The sequence below is a fragment of the Anas platyrhynchos genome, chromosome Z (assembly GCF_047663525.1).
Source record: "Anas platyrhynchos isolate ZD024472 breed Pekin duck chromosome Z, IASCAAS_PekinDuck_T2T, whole genome shotgun sequence".
NCBI classification, from domain to species: Eukaryota; Metazoa; Chordata; class Aves; order Anseriformes; family Anatidae; genus Anas; species Anas platyrhynchos.
The window spans coordinates 40937301-40962028 of record NC_092621.1 but is presented as its reverse complement, the minus strand read 5'-3'; the positions used below and the strand labels follow the sequence as shown (position 1 = coordinate 40962028).

At 36.6% G+C, this 24728-nt stretch overlaps 1 protein-coding gene across 4 annotated transcripts in view; it reads right to left on the bottom strand.

Annotated features, from left to right (window-relative positions):
* Positions 1 to 24728, bottom strand: part of VPS13A (vacuolar protein sorting 13 homolog A) — a 125054-nt gene that overhangs the window by 6556 nt on the left and 93770 nt on the right. For 2 of the 4 annotated variants that reach the window (XM_072031723.1, XM_038170117.2), the window contains 11 exons: positions 24363 to 24468; positions 18896 to 19009; positions 16935 to 17080; positions 16739 to 16820; positions 16007 to 16120; positions 15480 to 15555; positions 15211 to 15374; positions 14814 to 14859; positions 14430 to 14553; positions 12617 to 12731; positions 61 to 146 (listed from right to left, as the gene is read on the bottom strand). In XM_072031723.1, the coding sequence (XP_071887824.1) occupies positions 61 to 146; positions 12617 to 12731; positions 14430 to 14553; positions 14814 to 14859; positions 15211 to 15374; positions 15480 to 15555; positions 16007 to 16120; positions 16739 to 16820; positions 16935 to 17080; positions 18896 to 19009; positions 24363 to 24468 (1173 nt within the window). Of the gene's footprint in view, positions 1 to 60; positions 147 to 10398; positions 10599 to 12616; positions 12732 to 14429; positions 14554 to 14813; positions 14860 to 15210; positions 15375 to 15479; positions 15556 to 16006; positions 16121 to 16738; positions 16821 to 16934; positions 17081 to 18895; positions 19010 to 24362; positions 24469 to 24728 lie in introns of those variants that run through there. The other 2 variants (XM_072031722.1, XM_038170119.2) reach the window with 1 other exon arrangement.

Below are 24728 nucleotides of genomic sequence, written 5' to 3'. Positions count from 1 at the left end.
ATTAAGGAATACACATTTTTGATGATAGTCTTAAGCACTTATTCATAGCCAAAAGTTTACCTCTTTGTCACCATTAACAGATCTGTATTGTTGACCATAGCATGTGCAATATATCTGAGTTTTGCAAATCTTCCATTTTCAATTTTCTAAAAGAGATAAAAGTTTTACAGTTTTGAATATGCTAGTACAAAATTAACATATTAATTTTTGTTTAAAATGTATTTATCGCCCAAAAGTATAAATTATAAAAAAGTATATACAACATACTTTTAAAGAAATTACTTTCATAAGTCAAAATGTGACTAACAGATCCGTGACAGCTAATATTATAATTACATGTATATAGAATTATTTAGTCCCTGGAAATGCAGCTGTGCAAACAGAAATCAATCCTAACAAAAACTGGCAAGGAACGATTTAATTTCCCCCAAGATTTCAGGACTCAGTTTTCTACATAGTACTGCTACGTTCCAAACTTCTGCTAATACAGTTCAAAGACAACACAAGAAACCAGTATGGCCAAAATACACCTAAGGAGGATTTGTTTCCTAATTTTTACATAGAATCATCTCCAAAACATTGGAGTCATTAGCCCTAGGTTAAATCTATACTTAACAGTCTACAAATACCCATTTACCACATATACAGTTAGACTTAATGACACATTTATGGTAATGCTTAACATTTTTCTGTATTCTTTCATTTTCCCCTGAACTTGATCTTTTTTTTTTTTTTTTAATTTCTGTGAATATTGTAGCTGAATATTTTTACTAGTCATTAAATTTAAAATATAAATGACATCAGATTAAGGTTTTTTGTCTTTTTAAAAAAAAAAAATAGAGGGTCTATAATTTTAACATGACTAGGCAACCATGGGATTTCTGACTTTCCGAGCAACAAGTGATCAGATTAGTGACCAAATCAAGACTGGTGCATCTCAGTTAGGAGTAACAACAGTTCCAACTGCCTGCCTGCTTCCTAGCTGTTAGAAATTGGAAGTAAATATAGATTAGTATAAAGCAGTATGACTCAATAAATAGTTAACTATAAACCTATTGTTTCAGATATGTATGGGAATATTTTAAAACATGTATGTTAGATCTCACTACAGTCAAAATGACAAAACCATTTAATGAGTATTCATTAACACTGGAAAATGATAAGGACGTTTAACGAGGTCTACACCAAGACTGGAAATCTGACAGCGGAGATAACTTCACACAAACAATTTTCTACAACTGATGCCTTCCCTCAAAAATGCTGATTCTTTCATGATTGGAACGCAAGAACCTTTCTGTAAGAAGTTCCTGAAAGAAAGCATTCTAGAAAGCACATGAACAGCGTATCAGAAAATTCTGATTACTTTCCTATCCCCAAATTTGTTGGGCTGCAAAACCACAACTACTGATCATGTGCCTACCTATGTAAGTCATTGTTTGAGTTTATTAGTGCAAAATCTAGTGTCAAGAGCAGTGTGAATACAGCAAAAAGAAAGGCATAAGAAATGAGTGATTAAGGGCTTGGAAAACTCTTTTCTTTCTTTGTTTATTGCTCTTCTAGAAAGACTCTTTAAAACTTCTTATTCAGGCTTTGTCTAGGGGTTGTCATCAGACAATTTGAGTTTCTTCCTGCCTCTCCTATGAAGTACCAGCTTTGATCACAAAGTAACTAAAAAAACCTCTCACAAGGCAGTCTTCATAATGTTCCTGCATTAAGGTGCGCAGACGGAGGTAGGATAGCTAAATAGAGATAATCAATATACGGTTGCATTTAATCTGCAGGACTCTGTAATGATTTTGGCACAAGTTCTCCAATTTAGTCAGCAATTTTTCTTACTGACCAAACACATTCTAAATATTCTAAAGTATAACCAGTATCTCTCTTCCATTAACAGCAATTACTGGGGAGAAAAAGCAAATAGACTAAAGATCCTCCTCATCCAAATTAGACTAAACTTATTTCTTCTGCATCAAAGCAAGATAACTTTCTTAATTTTTGTGCAGCGTTAGGGTAAAGGGAAGAGTGGGACTTATGAGAGCTGATTACCTCTCTTTTTGTCTTTCCATTAGCTTGTTAGGTAATTTTTGACGAATCGCATCACCCCACTATAACTTGTTCAGTTTACTGATAACGTACAAGAATTATGTAACTGGAATCACAGAATATCCCGAGTTGGAAGGGACCCACAGGGATCATTGAGTCCAACTCCTGGTTTCACACAGGACCACCCAAAAATCAGACTGCATGTCTGAGAGCATTTTCCAAAGGCTTCTTGAACTCCAGCAGGCTCATTGCCATGACCACTGCCCTGGGGAGCCTGTTCCAGTGCCCGACCACCCTTCTTGGTGAAGAACCTTTCCCTAACATCCAGCCTGAAGCTCCTCTGATGCAGCTTCATGCCATCCCCTCACGTCCTATCACTCACTGGTCACCACAGAGAAGAGATGAGCCTCTCCCATTCTGCTCCCCCTTGTGAAGAAGTGAGAAAATTATTATGGAAGTGTAGAGTTTAACTGTCACAAAGGTTACAATTCTATACATCAGCTATTCAAACATCCCCAAAATTCCATTGAAACTTTTTATTTTTATTTTTACTTTTTATTTTTTTCTACTAAAACTCACAAAAAAAAAAAGACTCAGTCAGCACAGAAATATTGTTAGGATGTAGTGTGCAAAGCTTTCCTTCCTGAAAGTTGAACTGAGACGGAACTTCTACTCATTGCTAGCTGTAAGTCAAAGATCATAAACTCTGTCATCTGTGTTCTATAGTTTTGTAGTCAGTAGATATTAATTAGGAAATTAACACAGGACATGTGTTTCAGAGTCCATTTGCAAAGGTAATACACGTCTATATCAAATGTCACGCAGTAACTACATATAAAGACTAAGCTTATTTCACTTTTAGATTTTTCTACCCCCACTGGACTTGTTTTTTCCAATGCTCTATTCCTTGCACCTGTCCATTATGAAATACACCACAGAGGGATAAACCAATCTACTGCTGATAATTGCTACCGAAATAGCTTACAGAACTCAAACATAAAAAGATATATAAAATGTATCCCTTAACATAGATACATAAATATATTTTACATTGTTTAGTTATTAATCATTTTGAGAAAGATAGCAACTTAGACCACTTTGATGATGAAAACTATGAAGTTAACACCATTGTTTGTTTGATATCAGTTTCACTACTGTAAGAAAACAAGCGCGCATGTTTAAAACAAGTGCCATACTTCGATTTAAAAATGCTTAATAACTTTATTACATTAGTATATATTCTGATTCATTGATTGAACATAGAAATTGAATGAATCTGTTGAAAAAAAGTCTCCAGTAAAGTGCAAAGCAATCAAAGCACGAATCCTGTCCTTAGAAAATTATTCTTACCTGTAGTAAAAATACTTAGATATCACTGCGATAATTTAATCATAGATGTGATCATCTATGCACAGATGAATACGCAAATATGCTCAGTGTCCAAAAGTGGCATCTCTGTATTTGGAAAGACTCCAAATCACAGCACATGTCCCTAATTCATTGGAAAGCAAGGACAGAGGCCTTTAACAAAGTTAGAAATGAAAAACAACGTGCTGGTAGCAGAGAAAAAAAATTAAAATCTGTGGTAATTCTTGTTATAATTCTCCTAAAAAATACCTGAAAAACGAAAGTTGAAATGTTTGAACTCCTCTGAACTGAATCAATTTTGTAAAAAATAGCATAAACACCATTACTACTTGAAAAGTAGTAACAAATCTGTTACCCTTACCTCTTGTTGCTCAGATCAACTTGAAAATTTTAAAGGCTTTTGGATTGCCAGTCTATTTCTTCATTGTACTGGGTCTGGCAACCAATTCCAGAAGAGCTAATAGGAACCAGGGAGACGGAAGGCAGTTACCATAATATCCTTCTCCCTCATACCTCCTTCTCCTTCTTTCACACAGATTTTTTTATTGTTATTATTATTATTATTATTATTATTTAGTATTATTTATATTGTATGGGATACGTCCGGTTAGCTTGTGTCAGGTACACCAGCTGTGTCCCCTACCAACTTCTTGTGCACCCCAGCCAACCTGATGTTGGGACACCATAATAAATAGAAAAGGCTTTCATCCTGCATAAGTACTGCTCAACAAGAGCTAAAACATCACTGTTATCAACACTGTTTTGGTCACAAATCCAAAAGATAGCACAAAGACAGCTGCTATGAAAAAAAATTATCCCAGCCAAAATCAGTCAGGAACTGAATGATGTCCAAAAGTTTGAGTTGTGAAAGCAATCTGTTGCTGCTGCAAGGAACTACAATACTGAACGCATCTCTCAGCTCAAATCATCAGACAACTGCTTTAGAAGTTGTAGAATTACTATTTAAAAAGTTGTAGAATTACTATTTTCAGTAGATTAACCTGGTATTACTACATATCCAATCTTCCCCACAGAAATATGTTAATAATTCTAAAGAGAATTTAGGTAATTTGTTAGATTTAGCTTAAACGTGTAATAAAGCAGAAAACTTGTTAAAAAGAGACAAAATAGCATATATAAAACATTCATTTTTATGCTATGCAAAATTATCTTCTTATCCTTTATTAATGAGAACTAATATTAATCCTTTAATATTAATCTTCTCATTCCAATTATCCTAATGTGCAATGTTACTCTATAAAAAACAAAATTAAGGCTTCTGTCTATTAGTGGCCAAATTCAAGATTCCATTCAGCCATGCTGAACACCAAACCTGAGCTCTGCACATTTCTGTTCAAACAACAGACATTTTTGGTCAACGTTAAAATTTTGACCACAGTATGTAGGACAATGAAAATTAGGATACTATCTTTCTTTCAGAACTTTGTTTTCCTTCACAACACAATTGCAGTTTGCCTGTGTAAACTGGCAGAATATCTCAGCCAATTATTGGTCTGAATACCAGAAGAATTCTTTTGATGCCCTGAAAGGAGAAATCATACCAATCTACACTTTCATTTTGATGACCACATCTAGATGTTCTTAGTATTTCCTGCCAATACAACAAAGGTTCTTCAATAACTAGCATCTGAAGTGCTTACTGGATCTGCAGGAAGCCAGGGGAAAAGATTGCCATTTTCTACATTCTCTAACACATAACAAGTTGGTGTATACTTTGCCTAGGACACTTCCAGCCATTACTTGCTTTTCTATCATACATACGTATGAAGCACATATATATGTTTCAGTTGCAAGCTAAAATGAAACAGTCAAACAAGCTTACACATTCATCTTAAATAACTGGTGTTAGCTGCAGTCCCAAAGAGCCTGTAAATATCTTTCAAGTCTTCTATTTGGGGATGGGCAATGACAATGAAATACTACTCAAGTGTTGCACATGCCAGTGGTAAGGTTGCCATTCTTTTCTCTAACCGAGACACAAGCTTTCTAAGTGAGGAAGGATAATGACAACTCTTGACTCGACTAGGGGAGAAGAAAACTAGGTACTATGCACGAATAGAACCTGGTAAAGCTCAGAATGATATAGGAAGAAGAAAAGTTATTTTGAATTTTTGAAAGAACTTAAAACTATAAATTTAAGAAATAAAATCTCAATTTTAGAGGATATGGATGTTTAAATTTTGATGTGAACTTAAGCCTAAGAGACATGAAGGAAGGAGAGAAAGGAGTATCACACCTTCTTCTACTCCTCAGATGTTCTTTTTGGCAGATTGAAGTTTGAATACCAAGAAGCAAGCATATGATCAACCCACTCCAACATTCTGTTATTTGATCTGAAGCTCAACTCATGACCAAAAAAGGTACATTGAACTGAAAGCCAAACATTCCCTTCTCCTCCTCCCGCTACCCCCCCACAATGTTATAATAAGATACACAAATTGCTATAAAGGACTAACTTCTCTATAAGCTTAAATCCACAGCAGCATGATTAGGGGAGCAGCTCTTATACAGTACTTGAGAAAAGGAGAAAAGCCCTCATAAATTCTCACACTATGAAGGCAATTAAAAACAAATTTAAAATGATTTTGGATTTACTTTCTTTTTGTGTAGACACTGATCTATGGCACAAAGAACTACACTAATTTCATGGTGGAACTGTTAATAACTTAAGAATGTAAGCATGAGACTAGCCTTTCTTGCAGCCTTATTTACTAGCAGGACAAAAATCAGTGATTTCTGGCAGAAGTCTATAGATTCTGTAAGAAAAGTATTACTAGTCTTTCAAATGATCCCAGAAACTTTCTATAATATCTATCCTTATCAACTTCAGTCTATAGAGCTTCAGCTGGTAAAAAAAAAAAAAAAAAAAAAAAGACAAAAGATCAAAAATTATGTGCTGGACAAAACTGGACCCAGTAGTGACTCCTGGGGTAGTCCACTATAACCTGTGCTTCCAACTAGACTGTACCACTGACAACTATCCTCTGGACCCAGCCATTCACCCAGGTTTATACCCACCTGCTCATCCAGCCCATACTTCAAGAGCTTCTCTATGAGAATCTCCCTATGAGAAACTCTCTATGACACAGGGTCTGTGTCAAAGACTTTAATGAAGTCTAGGAAGGCAATATTCACTGTTCTCCGCTCATCCATCAGGGTGCTTTCATTAAAGAAACTATCAGTTTGGTGAAGCATGACTTCCCCTTGGTGAATCAATGCTGACTATTCTTGATGATTTCCTTCTCCCTCACGTGCCTAGAAATGGTTTCTATGATAGTTCCATCACCTCCACAGGAACTGAGAGGTGAGGCTGACTGGCATCATTACAGTTTGCCATGTAATTCTTACCCTTTCTGAAAACAGGAGAGATACTTGCTTTCCTCCAGTCTTCAGACTTCTCCCAGTTACCATGATCAACCGCAGATTGAATTGTTGCACTGCCACTCTCAGTCTGCTCACTTCCTCACCGCTTGTATGTGCATCCCACCAGGGCCCATAGCCTTATGCTTGCTTAAGTATTCCCAGACCTGATCCTCCTCCACCAAAGACATATCTTCCTTGCTCTAATACTTGCCCTGCTCTCTCTCTCTGGGACTTTGGATTCCTGAAGGCCAGTCTTGCTATTAAAGACTGAAGCAAAGAAGGTATTCAGTTCCTCAGTCTTTCCAGTTCTTATGTAAAATCAGGTCTCCTGCTTCATTCAGAAGTGTGTCCATATTTTCCCTAACCTTGCTTTTGCTGCTCATGTTCTTACAGAAGCCCTTCTTGTAGTCTTTGATATCCCTGGCCAGATTCAAGTCCATTTGGGCTTTAGCTTTCCTAATTTCACCCCTGGAAGCTTGGAAAATGTGTCTGCATTCCTCCCAGGCTAGCTGTTCATGCTTCCACCTTCTGTACCCTTTCTGCGTTCGAGTTTTGTCAGAAGCAACTTGTTCACCGATGAAGGCCTCCTGGTATTTCGTCTGACTTCCTGTTTGTTGGAATGGACTGCTCTTGTGCTTGATAGAGGTGATGCTTGATTTTAACCACCTTTCCTGGGCCTCTCTTCCCTCCAGGACCTTATCCCACAGGACACTTCCAAGCAGATCCTTAAAGACGGCAGTCTGCTCTCATGATGTCCAGGGTTGTGAGCTTGCTTTTCATCCTCCTTCCTGACCTTGGGATCCTAAGCTCCACCATCCCATCATCACTCCAGCCAAGTCTGCCTTAGACTTCCACATTCCCAACAAGTTCCTCATTGCTGGTAGGTGTGAGGTTCAGCAGAATACCTTACTGTTTCCTCTGTCACTTGGAGAAGGCCTATGATCTACTATGGTGTTCCTCCAACAGGTATTATGGTGTCACCCGTGACAACCAGGGCCTGTCAACATAAGGCTGCTCCTTCAATTTATCAGTGAAAAAGAATATAAAAAAAAAATTGTGCAGCCAAAAATTAAACTATTAAAATACATTTAGTTAAAAAAAAAATAGACTTCAAGAATTAGTCTTTTTGTTTTTTAAAATAACAACAACAACAGTCTATTACTTTAAATCCCTTAAAAAAAGATCTCTGAAGTTTTCATCTTTGGTGCATTAAAACGCATCAGTTATGACCAGTGAGCTATTATACATTTCACAGGTTTTTGTTCCATGATAGCAAAATGAAATTCTATTATCAAATTTTTGTTATCCTAAATCCAAATTATTTATTTTCCCAATATACATATTCACAGAAGGCTACTTGTGACATAAACAGATAAAAAACTTGCACAAAATGAATGACACATATTTGTAAACATTCCAAAACTACAACCATACACCATGAAAGAGACAAAATAATTAAAGGTATATGAACATATTTACCGAATAGTGTTTGTTTGTTTGTTTGTTTCTTTCTTTATTTTTCTCCTGTCTAACATTCTAGAACTTTTCAATTTGCTGAGTAAAGAAAACTCTTCTTTGTTCCAGGGGAATTTTATCCCAGTGGTACTTATCCAGAAGAACCTGAAGTAGCGATACCTAACCCAGAAATACTACCATTCATGCTAAATTTGAGTTCCATATTCTGTAATGATTTGTAAAATTGTAATTTTTAAACAGCTGAAAAGCTAGGTCAACTTGATAGGAAAAGTGTATCATTTCTAAAAATGAAATTCTTGCTTTTTCAAGGATGCTTCTTCAGTCAAAAAACAACTACATTTCTACCTAACAGTGTTTTAGAGTGAGGAAAAACATGTTTTGTTATAAAACTGATATGCACTGTTTTGTAAGACAGGTCACTATAGAAGGCATAATTTTAGAGAGTAAAGAAGTATGCTAAAAAGCAAAAATAAAACTTCATATAACATATTCAAGGTACTAGAAATGCAGTAGAGTTAGGCAAAAGAGAAAAGTAACCGTTCAGAAAATTGAACCTAAGATTTCCTCAACTTTTAGGCATGGCATGCCTCTTTTCACAATTGAAGATCATTTCCTACATTCTTCAAACGTATTTTGAATATCCACTTATATCTAAAATATTCCAAAGCCTTCCCAAAGTGCTTCAGCCATTAACATAATCTTTAATCTACCCCTGTATGACTTCCAATTGTGATGCCAGTATTACAAACTATCTAACAACACAAGGTAAGCAGTGAACTTCAGCATCAGTAGTTTCAGCTAAAGAAGCTCCGAAACTGAGATTTCCCTTCTTTTATTTAGGAGATTACATGTATATATATATTTCTTGGTTCATTGCCCAGAGATCAGCTTTTGAAGCCATACAGCCAGAATAATGAGACTTAGAGGTTTTAATACTTCTTTCTTCGGAATGCTGAGAACTGGAAGACAATAGATACTAAAAGACATGACATCATCTTTGATAAATATGAAATAATTTTAAAGCTCCTTTGCTTTAGAGTAGTTCTAATTAATCCAATTTAGCTGAAGAGTTAATACTAATACTGATACATAAATATCTGTTGCAAGGAACCTTGAAATGCAGTACAAAATGTAAACTTAGCAACAAAACACAAAAAAGAAAATTATGCAAGCCTTCCAGTGAATACAGAATAAATACTTAGCTCTACTTATTTCTCTAAGAATTATGTTGTAGAATTTAGTGGTATTATAGAATTTACAGTACAGAATCATCATGGTTCAATTGTTTTATTTAGTTTTCTTTCATGTCTACCTAAAGCAAAACCTTTTTGCATGTGGCATATATTTTACCACACAGACTTATAAAAGTACTGGCATTTTCTCAAGCTGTCAGTGATTGTACCTAAGTTTCAGATCTAGGGTGGGTTTTGAGTTTTTGTTGTATGAATGAAAAAAAATGTTAATGTAAGAACTAATCATTTATGGTCACAATTGAAAATACCTAAAGCAGCTATTATATTTCATACATCTAAGGATTCCAAATGCTATGTAAGCATTTAAAAATTGTGGTAAAACAAATGTCCCTTTCAAAATACATGTACATTTATTTTATCTTTAAATACTTTCATAAGCCATTTAGTGTTTTGACATAATCTAGTTTCAGGAAACAAGAACAACAATGTTGGAAGAGAACAGATGAATCCATTTTAGATATAATTTAAATGTGTTTATTTATAAGAAGAAAAGCAGACAAAATAGTTTTGAAATATGAAATAAATAGAATATTAAACAGCCAAACAGCATTTTAATACCAATCATGACTGTACAATTCAGTAAAGTACTACTGAACACATTTAAAAGCATTCCATCTAGCAAATTATAACTAAAAACTGGAAAAGGCAATTTGCAAATGCAAAAACATTAAATACACTTCATAGAAACATATCTATAAATAAACTCTAAGTCATGGTATTATTTCTTTATATTACTCAGTACGATTTTCACTTAATATCCAGTTGTGTATATATATGACTTTTTATTGTTGTATGTATTTGTTATATATATTTGCTGCTTTGTCTAGCACTTACACATTTTACTTGTCTCCCTCTCTCCTCCCCCTCCCCCCTGCTTTCTTTTCCCCAATTTTAAAAATATTAGTACCAGACATCCCCAATTTCTCAGCAGGAAATAAAGTGACAACGTTTAATACTGAACAGTCAAAAGAATGTGACAAAGGCCATGTACATCTTACAGTCCATATTATCCTAACTGTCATCATCATCACTACTATTGTGAGTCTTAGTCCATTCCCTGTAGGCCTGTCTTTTCTGAAAGCATGACAAGGGAAGAAGAAAGCAGAAGTATTAGTTTAGAAGGATTTGTTTGGCTGACACTTTTTTTTTTTTTGTAATTAAAGGAAAATAAAAGAATACAGTAATTCTGCAGTGACATCCTAGTTTAGGATCCATAGTACAAGCACACTAAATCTATTTTACTGTCTATTCATTTTGGTTAGCAGACACAATCTCTAAGTCACTAAAAGAAATTTTATTTAAATCTAATCTGGTAATCTTCTGGAAGTACTACAACACAATAAATGCAATGGGGCCAGTCACTAGACTTGTATGCAAAGAAGTATCATAAAAGGGGGGGGGATTACTCTTTTTCCCCATAACAAAACTTGCTATGCAAACTGCTTCACATAGGGGATATGTAACACTGAGCATAATGTGAGACAAAGAAATATCTTTAGAATCAGAAATATTAAGAACCAAAAAACTCGTTACACTTGAGGAATAGGATTAAGACGTCAAATATGCCTTAACAGATGTTAAGACATCAGATACGTCTTACCAGAATAAAAGTGACACAATTTATTATTTTCTGATTTGACTGTCTACAGGGAGAACTGTTTGGAGTTTTCAAAACTTTTCTTAAAGAGTAGTTCTGCCATAGAATCCTCAGTAGTGAAAACTAACATGAAACAGTTTTTCAACTTTAGTTACTTTCAAATGGTGGCTACCATCACAAAATACGACAGTCATTGCTTAATTGGAATGCGTTATCTCATTTATAAATGAGACGTGGTACTGCACTCAACCATACAACAGAGAAAAACTGGAATCACATATGTCATTGCAGAATTTTCTAAAGGTTTCTCAGAAAAAAGAATCCCCAAATGCAAACATGTACAAAATTAAGAAAAAGAAAAAGCAATGCAGTTTAACGATTAAGTTTATGCTTTAGTTAAGGTAATACTTCTATATGAAACTGGATTTCAAGAGCAGAGGTTGAAGCCAACTCATTAACAGAAAGGCAGAAGCATACTATTATCAAAAAATTTTCAAAATTTACTGATACATAATCACTGAATGTTATGAAAAACAAAACTGAGATGACCCAAACAGGACAATCCTCTTCTACCAGAGGAGAAGAAGATACAGTAACGAGATGCAGAAGAAACAGAAACAACCAGACAAGAACTGGACATGTAAAAAGCTGTGTTAATTCGCAAAGCAGTCTAAAAATCCTCTCCACAGGCTACTTAATTCTTATCTAAATCTCCCAAAGGTTATTTCCATATGACCTTTCTAACACTCGCAAGCTGCAAATCCTTCAATTATTTAAAAATAAATTTATGAACTTGTTTACATCCCCAGGGGCCATTCATGCAGTTTCTAAATGCTTTTTTATTTCTTAGCTTTAAGTATTTCTAAAGTGCACTTTTATATATTACATAGAAAAAATGTGAACTTTGTAAGCAGCGCAACAGTGGAAATTATTTCCACTTTGACATCTGAGTCAAATTTGCTTCAGTGGAACCTAAACTAAAGAAAAGCTGTCCACATTGCTTCTTTGCATGTTCCTCATGCAAAGCGAATTCTACTTCAAAATTGTTAACATTGTTTTGGTGGGTATGACATGAATATTTTATATGTTTGATGTGCTATTTTACACAAAACTGTGATTCAAAATGTGTATTATAAAATTAATGAAAACAGTATTTTGGGTTTACCATCACTACAAAAACAAAAAAATTAAGACATAAACCTTTTTAATTACACATATAAACCCTTTTCTTCTTTTAAATTGTTCTGTATCTTGCACAAATCTCTACAGATACACTGCCATAAATTACGGTTCCCTTCTCAAAAGTTCTATCACAGAAACTAAGCCACCAAAGTGGTTATAAACCTATGGATCCTTTAAATGGATCTTTCTTGACTACAGAGTTACTAGGTAATGAAATTTAAAAAAAAATAAAAATAGGGAATTAAAAAAATTGGTAATACTACAAATAGTTATTTCAACATATGATGAGTTAAAATTTATGCCATTTCTTCACCTGTAACATTTGACTTCCGGTTCCATCTCTTAATCTGTAAGGTCTAATAACTCCATCTTCACCAAAGAAGCGAGGTGGGCGCAGGCTTACCACATCTTCTGATGAATCTGCAACTCTGAGAAAAAAGCAAAAAAATTAAGCTATATATTAATATTTTTACTAAGCTTTAACATTTAGCAAAGGCTCTACAGTATTTTAAATATAAACTTACGTACTAGTACAGCAACTGTTATCTATATACACTTTGACATAGACACTTTGAATAGACACTAAATATTTTATAAGTTAATTATAAACTTTACTCAGAAATGCAATATATTTCAGAGAATGGCTATTAGAAGATTAGATGGCACAAGGCAGCACACAACTGCAATAATTCATGAAAGCACATAATGGTTGAAGTTGGAGAGGACCTCTAAATGTCATCTGGTCCAACTCTCCTGCTCAAGCAAGTAGCCCAGGCCTCTGCCCAGGCAGCTTTTGAAGATCTCTAAGGAGGGAGACTTCACAACATCTCTGGGCAACCTGTGCCGCTGCTCCATCTCTACACAGTAAAGAAATGTTTCCTGATGCTCAGACAGAACCTCTCATGTTCGTTTGTGCCCACTGCCTTAGCTCTTGCCCTGTCACTGGGCACCAATGAAAAGAGCCTGGCTCTGTCCTCTTTGTACCCTCCCTTCAGGAATTTACAGACATCGGTAAGACTCCTCCTGAGCCTTCTCTCTTCTTCAGGCTGAAGCTCTCTCGGCCTTTCCTCATAGAAGAGATGCTCCAGTGTCTTCATCACCTTTGTGGCCCTTCCTTGGACTCTCCAGCGTGTCCATGTCTCACTTCCACTGAGGAGACAAGAACTGGACACAATCCTCCAGGTTTGGTCTTACCAGTGCTGAATAGAGGGGCAGGATCACCTCCCTCAGCCTGCTGGCAATACTCTGCATGATGCAGCCCAAGAGACCATTAGCCTTCTTTGCAGCGAGGGCACACTTAGTTACTTAATTAATGTCTGAAAAAACATGTCTACTAAAAAAATGTCTACTAAAAAACTTGAAGGTTAAAGTCATCTGTGCCCTACACAACTTCGGCTCTGATGTATTCCTTGCATTTCCCTTGTGAAGAGCTCAAAGGGTAAAACTCATGAGACACAAGGCAACCTTATGCTAGCAAAAGTTGGACAGCTCACTGAGAACAGGGCCGTTAACAAGTGTAATCAGCAGGAGATACTAAACGATCTCTCAAAAACTCTTCCTTCAATTTCTTTACACATTTCAGTCTGTGAAAATCTGCAACAATGGATTTATTAAAGTTAGATATAAGGGAGTGAGACTACTACAGTATTCAATATGCAGTTCTGTCAGAGCTCTTAGTCTGAACAACAATGAAAGTATATCCTGGCACAATCTGGTAGTCTTGGAACTTGTTTTCCCCTTTTGTTATACAAATAATACAAAACCTAACTTTTGGTGCAGCGGAAAAGTCTTTTGTTCCCTGCATATTTGAGATAAAGGGAAAAAAATCAGGAACTGAAGGAAGTCTGATTAATTAGTTTAATCAGACTTTTGCCAGTTTCACTGGCAATGGTCAAAACACGTAAGATATAATTCTGTGGCTTTAAACAATATCAACAGTGGGTAGTGAAACAAGCTGCCTATTTATTATATGAATAACAATACAGACAAGACTTTCTTCTATCTCACTTGCATTAATGATAAAGTTGAAAGATCTAGGAAGATTTATAGAGAAGTGATACAAAGACACAAGGTACTCTCACTATTGTTTCATTCCATCTGTCATTCTTCATACTGATTTTACTTACTTTTTGATACCTTGAAATGTGCTGCTTGCCATGTCTATGATTCCTCCAGTAGGTCTAGCTACTGCTCCCACTAAGCCTTTTCCAACACCTTTGAAAAAACCAGCTGCTCCTTCTTTCTGAGCTCCTAAAAGGATTAAGCGCAGCAAATTTTTAGAAAAGAAAAAAAAAAACAACACAAAAAACACAAAACTTTTTCTTACTTAGGAGTTGCATTTGTTTTTATTTGATATGCAACTACATAGTCTCCTCCACAAAAAGTTCATGTGAACATTTAAATTAGATATCAATTAAAACATAAAATCTTGGTAAACTTACAATGTTTCATCACATATCAATAATTTGAAACCATATGAACATTTAATCTACCAGAAGACCTACACTTACCTCTTATTGGTTTTGTAACTATTCCTGTTATGCCACTGACGAAACCCTACCAAAAGAAATGGAAGAATGAAAACAAATACATTTTCATGTTATATTTTTCATTCTTACATATTTCTTATTACTTTATTAGTGAATAGCCTCAATGTACTTGCAGTGGAGTATTCTAAAACCCACACCAAGTTAACAGAATACGTATATTTCACCTGCTTCGCAATTCCTACTTTCTCCAATGCTCATGTATTTTTCTTTAAAGCTACCACTCAAATATGGCCACTTATTGGCAAAAATAGTATTGAAATTAGAGGAACAACTCTCCAGTTACTACAGCAGACTTTACATTTGTTACTTTTGCCTGCGCAAAATCCATTAATCTTTTTATCATTTTTACTCTCCTTACAGAAACTAATCCTTTTCCTCCACGAGTGATACCCTCTCTCAGACCAGTGGGCTGTTTATTCATGGCTTCTCTCCTTTTCTGCTGATAATCCTCATCCATAGTTATTGCAGCTACTCCTTTTGCCATAGCACCAGTGATTCTTGAAGCAGCACCAGCTAATCCACCTATTAGAAAACAAAACAATCTAAGTAAAATGCCAATGCAATTTACAAATACTCACCTATATTACTTACTAATAAGTATACTACTATGATTATTCTGAAACCTACCAACAGCTCCCCCTACTAGAGCTTTAAGTCCTAGTGCCATTCCTTCTACAAATTCTTCAGGACCCTGGATGGCTCCCTGGGGCAGGGGAAGAAAAAAGATGCATTTAGATTAAGTTTCAAATAGCATATATTACATATTTTTTAAATATTATGTTTTTGTTGGAACTTATATATACTTAAAGAGAGCAGGAGAGCAAGTCTGAAAGTGTGAGATCACCCACTAGAGCTCCCACATGAGAAAGAAAGCCTACTTTAATATACTAATTCATTCATGGAAGTCTGATTATTTTAAGGCAAAATCATTCAAGCAGACTTATTCTAGCGTAAGATTTGTAAGGACTACTCAATCATGAATTAAGTGAAATTTTATGTCACTCCAGTAACTTTTCCTGTCACTTTCACTTTGAATTTTCAATTCTAAATATAGATTTAAAATGAAACAAGTTATTAATATATCCAAATTTACAATATAATTCATATCTAATCATTTTTGCAACATTTCACAATAACCCAACAGAGATTTTTACCTGATAAGGTTCATAGAAGAATGCTTCTACTCCTTCAGACAAGTCTCTTATAAATCCAAATGGATTACCCAATACATCAAGGCCAAGAATAAGCACATACATCTGCTTAATAGCCTAAAATAAAAATAGGCATTCAGTAAAAATGTTTCAAATCACACTAATGCCATTAAGGCAGTATAGTTCACTCAAAATAAAACAGTAATAAAGATGAGTTTAATATGAAAAATTCAACACTTGTAAAAAGTACATATAGTTTTATTAAAAATGATTATACAGAAATAAAATAGTATTTAAGCAAACTCTAGTGCTTCCAAGTAAATAACTGAGATTAAGTCTCTTGAGATTTTACAAAGCATGCACATCACCCAGATTTCTCTCTCTTTACACAGCTATTGAACAAAATTTGGTCTGTTTCTGGGTATTGAGAGAACTTTGTTGATTATGACTATAAAAAATTAAAAGTACGTCAGAGCTGCATTGTGTTTGCTTCCACTATCCATCCCTCTACGTTGTTTTGTTACTCACACCACTCTTCCTGTAGTTACTTGACCCCAGAATAAAGGCAGCAGAATTGCATGAATGAGTAACAAGTTTTTATGTTTCATATGTATTTAACCTGTGTACAAACATGGAAGGCTGAAAGTAATTTTATTGATTTTCATAAAACCAAAGCACACAGTAGCGCTTTGAAAATGTAAGTTTACTGAAATACTGAAATTTATTTATTCCAACCTGTTTTGAATAATGCCTTAATACCGCTGATTGGAGCTGTTGTGTAGTACAGAAGTGATAATTGAGTTCAAAGAATGCCAACCTAAAAAAATAATCAAACAAAATATCCATATTATTTAGAGTGAAATAAAATCTATTATTGGCAAAACTGAATTGTTTTTTGGAAGCAGTCATTAGAATTATATTTTTAACCTACTTGAAGACGACATCTTGTACATCTGTGAGGGTCGCACCTATACTCTTCAGAAGGAGATTCAAGGATTGAAGTGGTATCAATTCATTCTTTCTTTCTTCTTTGTTACTATCTTCACCACCAGTACTGAGTGAAAAGCTTAAGTGTAACTAAACAATAAAAAACAAGATTGGGAAATAACATGACTGTTTTTATTAGAAGTATCATATATTTAGCTTTATAATCTTTTTAATGATCTATATGAGATACAGCATATCTTTTATATGATCTACATTGAGATATGGCATTTCTAATCTTGACTGAAATCATATTGACTTCATAAAAGAGAATATATACACACTACGTAGGGTTTAAAAAAAAACACTGAAATTTAAAGGCCATTTGAATAACTTAAATACCTTTATGAAAATAGGAACTCTAAATTGCTTACTCATATTTTCAGAATCTTCCAGAATTCTTCCAGAATCTTTTAGCTATAGTTTATTAGCCTGTTTCCAAAGCATTTTGTTTCTCTAACTAATACACAGTATCAAAGCAGACTAAAAATGATAACATAGCATTGTGCCCAAGCAGGAATAAGAAACAAAACCCTAAAGACGAATAATTATGCAAATTTTGCAGGTAATAAACAAGAACTGAAAAGTATATACAACAAAAAATAGTGCAGACCTGAAGTAATCAAAGTATTTATTTCACAGAAATTAAGGTGACACTCTTAAAAACAGAAAAAATGTTCAGAAAATTTGCTGTTAGGGCTCTATAATGCCAACTGTAGCTTTCCAAATCAGATGAAAAGAGGTTATGCCTGTTCCTGATTCTGAGTACAATGCCACATGCCATCCATTAAATTTATGGCATAACAGAGCTTAACTATAGCTCGCTTCTATTATAGGTAGCTCTTGTCTTGCAGAATCATTGTCACAATTCACAACTTTATTGTGACTTCATAACTGTTAAAAACTAGCTTTTATTAAAACCTGAAACCTGTTCTATCCTATATCCTCTTCCACGTATTTTTTCTTGCAAAATTCAGAAGTAAGGTTTTTTCATTTTGTTATCTCAAAACATAAAGGATATTTTATTTTGTCAAGTCCTAATTTTTTTTTTGTGCTTTATCAATTGGAGACATAGCCCCTAAATGAAGATGCACTGAAGCAGCTACTAAATATACGTAGAATGAGTTAGGCTATGTTATTTTCATGGCTAGCCCAGTATTACCTAGAATTATCTGTTTTAATAGCAGAACATTTCTAACATCCCATCCAATACTGTAAAAAGACAAAACTCAAACCTTTCTTTGATCTATTTCCCATGGGATGGAGGGGAAAATGTCTTAATAGGAATTCTTACAAGGCCTGCAAAGTGCTTAAAATTTTAACAAAGTCAGCTAAGCAATAAGCAAAAAACAAGACCCATAAGCAAAAAATGTTTAAGAGATACAGGCAAACAGGCTGCTGTTTCCATGTTAAGTACGTATACACTGTTCAGTGGCTTTGCCTGTATATTTATGGGAACAGGGAAATGGCCAAAAGACAACTTTACTGCAGTCAAAATACAAAACTGCTCTTCACAGGTTAGTAATGATAAAGAAAATAGTGCACAGTAATGGTGATTGTACATTGTCGTGTTTTGTTAGTTTCTCTTTTTCAGAAATGATATTGTTCCCCAATCCACTATGCGCTATCTGGACTTAAGAGCTGCAGCATTTTGAAAGGATAAATAACAAAAAAGAATTACTGTTTGAGAGGAAGGTTGTGGATAGGAAGGAAATAATGAAGTCTTTAATATTTAAGAAGTGTTTCCATAAGGTAAACCCCAGATAAATTAGCAATGACAGTAAAACTATTTTTCCATTTTATTTTATTTTTAATTATCTCTACATTTTCTAACTTTCTAGTATCTACAGGAGATAAAAATCCTTCAGTTAGAGAGCAAGCATAGACAATACTATGAAAAAGTTATACCTTAATTGAAGAGATATGGAAGTACTCGTACAAGCTGATTTGTGATGTATCCATTGATGACACACTCATCAGTTCTTCTTGAAGAGACTCCACATCCTTTTTGAAAAGTTCTAGCTGTGAATGCATTTTGAAAAAACATATTACTTTCAAATTCAGAGCATGTTAAACTTGCTAATCTAACGTGTGCCATTGAGATGCAATATATTGACTGATAGCACTTTCACTCTCCCGATTCTAGTTTTCTAACTAGAGTTGACATTTCAGAGGAATTTTAATTAGTTTTTGCTGTCTTTATTTGTATGAAGAAAAGGAAATATATGTATAAAAAGAATCCAAAACCCACCTATTTTCTAGAAGAAAAAAAAAGGAAGTTCAAATACCAAATATTTTGAAGTGGAGTTTTAGACAAATTTTGTCTACTCTGTGACAAAGGCACACATATATACCCTTTTGATCATAGAGCAAGTAGGTTTTAAACTACAAAAATCTAGACTAGAGATAATTTTCTGTTACACAGAAACTAGACACGTACATATTCTCAGATTACCTCCATCTAGCCTTTCTGCTTTTCTCCTTCAAAAGACAGGTTTCTTTAACAATATTTTTTGCAGAACTGGCCAAATAAATTTAAAAAAAAAAGGTTTTAAAATACAAAATTCTCAAGTAATATTCAGAAAAGACTTAACCAGCAAAATAAATAAAGTTTTAACTAAAAATATTGTGGTATGTCCCTCCTGAACAGTAAACCAGCTAAGACTTTGCTACTTTAACAAGCTAAACAGTGAAAGAGCTGAATACTAACGCATGTTTAGGTCTTGATTTAAAGTTAAAATGCCTCTTGCTAGAGAGGCTCCTATTCAGAGTTAACATTTCACTTAAAAATTTCAGTCACAACCAAGATATAAACAAAAGATTTTCTAGGTAAATAAGCAAATAATATATTTTGTAAGTCTTCCCAAAACTGTGGTGTCACTAGATCTCTGCAAGGAACCCCACAGGTTTCAAAGGAAGGCCACAGGAAAGACAGCATGAGTGGGAAGAATTAACCAGTACCTGATAACCCCAAACTCAAGGGAACCACGCAAGTGTTGTGTCAACTGGACAATACATTTAGTTTTCCTTTAAATACAAACATCCCACCAAAATTAGGATTTTCATTTAAAGATCAAAATAGAGAAATCCACACACTTGAAGTTAGGAAGGTTAGGACATATTTAGCACATTATACCATATAAGAGTGGCAACTTTACTTAGATGAAAATATCTACTGAACCACAACCAATAGCAGGTAAGTCTTACAAGATTTTTTCCTTGACATTAGCTTTTTAAATTCTAACAAGTTTGCTATCTTGTTGAAATGCAATTCCAGAAACTAATTTCTCACCTCCTTATAATTTATCAGCATATATGTATTTTAAAAATACAGAGAATAACCATCACACTTTTTACTAAATCATTTATTATTACATACTGACATGAAAATTTCAATATTCTTAACAGGAAATGCTTGCTCAACACATATCATACCTGCTTTGTATACAGCTAATCACTTTTTTTTGTTTGGTTGGTTGGTTTCTTTGGCAAGTCTGTAACATTCTGCCTCCTCTGTTGCTTATTGCTTGTACCTTAGGTTTTCCTTATTAGAATCATAGAATCATAGAATATCCTGAGTTGGAAGGGACCCTTAAGGATCATCAAGTCCAACTCTTGACACCGCACAGGTCTACCCAAAAGTTCAGACCATCTGACTAAGTGCACAGTCCAATCTCTTCTTAAATTCAGACAGGCTCGGTGCAGTGACCACTTCCCTGGGGAGCCTGTACCAGTGTGCAACCACCCTCTCTGTGAAGAACCCCCTCCTGATGTCAAGCCTAAACTTCCCCTGCCTCAGCTTAACCCCATTCCCGCGGGTCCTGTCACTGGTGTTAATGGAGAAAAGGTCTCCTGCCTCTCGACACCCCCTTACGAGGAAGGTGTAGACTGCGATGAGGTCTCCCCTCAGCCTCCTCTTCTCCAGGCTGAACAGGCCCAGTGCCCTCAGCTGTTCCTCGTACGTCTTCCCCTCCAGGCCTTTCACCATCTTCGTAGCCCTCCTCTGGACACTCTCCAACAGTTTCATGTCCTTTTTATACTGTGGTGCCCAGAACTGCCCACAGTACTCGAGGTGAGGCCGCACCAGCGCAGAGTAGAGCGGGACAATCACCTCCCTTGACCTACTAGCGATGCCGTGCTTGATGCACCCCAGGACACGGTTGGCCCTCCTGGCTGCCAGGGCACACTGCCGGCTCATGTTCAACTTGCTGTCTACCACGACCCCCAGATCCCTCTCTTCTAGGCTGCTCTCCAGCGTCTCATCGCCCAGTCTGTACGTGCAGCCAGGGTTTCCCCGTCCCAGGTGCAGGACCCGGCACTTGCTCTTATTGAACTTCATGCGGTTGGTGATTGCCCAGCTCTCCAACCTATCCAGATCCCTCTGCAAGGCCTTTCCACCCTCAACAGAGTCCACAACTCCTCCAAGTTTGGTGTCATCAGCAAACTTGCTCAAAATACCTTCTATTCCTACATCCAGATCGTTTATAAAAATATTGAAAAGTACCGGCCCTAAAATGGAGCCTTGAGGGACCCCACTGGTGACCGCCCGCCAGCCTGACGCAGCCCCATTTACCATAACCCTTTGGGCCCTGCCCGTTAGCCAATTGCTCACCCATCGTATGATGTTTTTATTTAGCTGTATGGTGGACATTTTGTCCAGTAGGATCCTATGGGAAACCGTGTCAAAAGCCTTGCTGAAGTCCAAAAAAATCACATCAGCTGGTTTCCCTTGGTCCACCATACGGGTGATCTTATCATAAAAGGAAATCAGGTTAGTTAGGCAGGACCTACCCTTCACAAACCCATGCTGGCTGGGACCAATGACTGCTTTGTCCCCCAGGTGCGCCTCAATAAGTTCGAGAACCATCTTCTCCATGATTTTACCATGCACTGACGTGAGACTGACAGGCCTGTAATTGCTAGGGTCTTCCTTCTGACCCTTCTTGAAAATCGGCACAACATTTGCCAGCTTCCAGTCTACCGGGACCTCTCCAAATTCCCAGGATCGTTGAAAAATAATTGAGAGAGGTTCTGCGATGATGTCCGCCAGCTCTTTCAGCACCCGGGGATGAATCCCATCCGGACCCATGGACTTGTAGGGATCCAGGTGGAGTAGCAAATCCCACACACGTTCAGGGTCGGTTGGGAGTTTGTCATCCCCACCGTCCCAGTCCTCCAGCTCAGGGCACCCTGGGTCCCGAAGCCCATCATCGGCATTGAAGACAGAGGCAAAGAACGCGTTAAGCGTCTCTGCTTTGCCTATGTCATTGTCTGTGAGGAGACCTTCCCTATCAAGGAGCGGCCCTATGTATTCTTTAGTTCTCCTTTTTCCATTCACATATTTAAAAAAACCCTTTTTATTTTCTCTCACAGACACAGCCAGCTTCAGCTCTAGGTGTGCTTTAGCCACACGAATTTTCTTCCTACAAACACGAACAGCATCCCTGTATTCTTTCCATGACACCTGGCCCTCCTTCCAGTAGCGAAACACTCTCTGTTTCCGCCTAATCTCCATTAGAATGTTCCTGGTCAGCCATGCCGGCCTCCTGCCCCGCCTGCCTGACTTGCGGTATTTAGGAATTGCCTGATCTTGTGCTTCTAGGAGGCATCGCTTAAAGAATGACCAGCACTGGTGGACATCGAGGCCTTCAAGAGCAGCTTCCCAGGGGACCTTGCTGACTAGTTCCCTGAGCAGCCTGAAGTCCACTTTCCCCATATCTAGGGATGAGGTTTTGGTGGCACTTTTCCTTCTGTCACCGTAAATTTTGAACTCAACCACTTCATGGTCGCTATGACCGAGGCGGCCACCAATCACCACATCTCCCACCAGACCCTCTCTGTTTTCTAGCAACAGGTCTAGGAGGGCACCTTTCCTAGTTGGCTCCGTTAGCACCTGCACCAAGAAGTTATCATCTAGGTGCTTCATGAACCTCCTGGACTTGCTCGTGTCAGCTGTGTGGCACTCCCAGTTAACGTCTGGCAAGTTGAAGTCCCCCATAAGGACAAGGGGAGTTAATCTCAAGGCCTCTCTTAGTTCTGTGAAGAATAATTTATCGGCGCTATCGTCCTGGCCAGGCGGTCTGTAATAGACTCCCACAACGACATCCCCTTTATTCGTTCATCCCTTGATCCTTACCCAGAGGCTCTCAACTTTGCCATCGCCGACCTGAAGTTCCACACAGTCCAGCCCCTGCTTCACATACATCGCCACCCCACCACCTCGCCTACCCTGCCTGTCCCTCCTGAAGAGCCTGTAACCATCTGTCGCAACACCCCAGTCACAGGACTCATCCCACCAGGTTTCGCTTATGCTGATGATGTCTTAGTTGCGGGACTGGGCCAGGACTTCTATCTCATCCATTTTATTCCTCATACTGCGTGCGTTCGTGTAGAAGCATCTCAGGTGCGTCTCCTTACACTCAACACCTTGTGGATCTAACCGAAGGACCTCAATGGCACACAGCCCCTCTGATTCTAGCGTACCATCCCTTAGGTCTTCACCGGTGTGCCTGGTTTTAGCCCCTTCCCCCTTCAACTCTAGTTTAAAGCCCTATCTATCAGCCCTGCCAACTCCTGACCAAAGATCCTTACCCCTCTCCGAGAGAGGCGCATCCCATCCGGTGCCATCAGGCCCGGTGTAGCATAGACCTTCCCGTGGTCAAAGAACCCTAAGTTGGTTATTATATATATATATTATTCCTTGGTTAATCCCCAAGGAAACCACCTTATGTCTCATACTTTTTCTACTCTTCTTCAGTATGAACTCCTTGTGTTCCCCCTCTGTTCTCTCCCACTGCCCTCTCCTTTCAACTTAGTGGAAACATGTCAACTGCATCATCTAACAACAATTTTGCATAGAATTGCTGAAGACACTTTCACTTTTTTGAATAACCTGTCTCTCTATTCCTCTTACATTCTCTTGCTCTGATGAGCAGATAAGTTTTACTGATATCCTGGCCAATATTTTCATATATTGTTTTTTAAAATAAAATGGGTTAATGAAAAGAGTATTGTTATTTTAACTTCTCTCCTGACCTGGGTCCTTAATGAGCTGATCTTCCAGGCATTAGTAAGACCCAATACTCTACATACATCATTACTACTTTTATTCTTTTCAGAAGAGGTTAAAGCCTTCTTTGCATAGCATGCAACATAAAGATAAAGAAAAGACTTTATTATTTGCCTCAGGAAACAGTAACTCTTGAAAACATCTTATCTTCATATTAGTCCCAGGCACAACACTTAACCAGTACCAAGGACACAGAACATCAAGTTTTTGTGCTTTGTATACTTGTTCCTGTTGATTCTGTTTTAAAATACAAGTTGAATAATTACATATTAAAAATCTATTCATCTTCAAACAGAAGGTTTCTACCTGTTGGCCATTTGGTACATCAGTCTGTGTAAAGAATTCAACCAGTGCATAGAGGAAACCAAGATCTAATCTGAGATCCATCTCTTGAATCAGGACCTTGAAGTACCTACACAAAAATCAAAAAAGTATTATTGAATTGTTTTTAAAAAAAGATGTAATACTTTAGATTATGAAATGAGTTGAACTACAAAACGTAATCATACAGGGTATTTATATCACTTACTTATGAACTTAAGATTTTTTTAAGGAATTTGTCATTATTGGTCAAAAGGTTTCCTACAGTGCTCTAAGGCAAAGGTATTTCCTGTATCCAGAATAATTTCAATAAATTAGCAGCATGTAACACTGCCGTGTAGAGTTTATTAT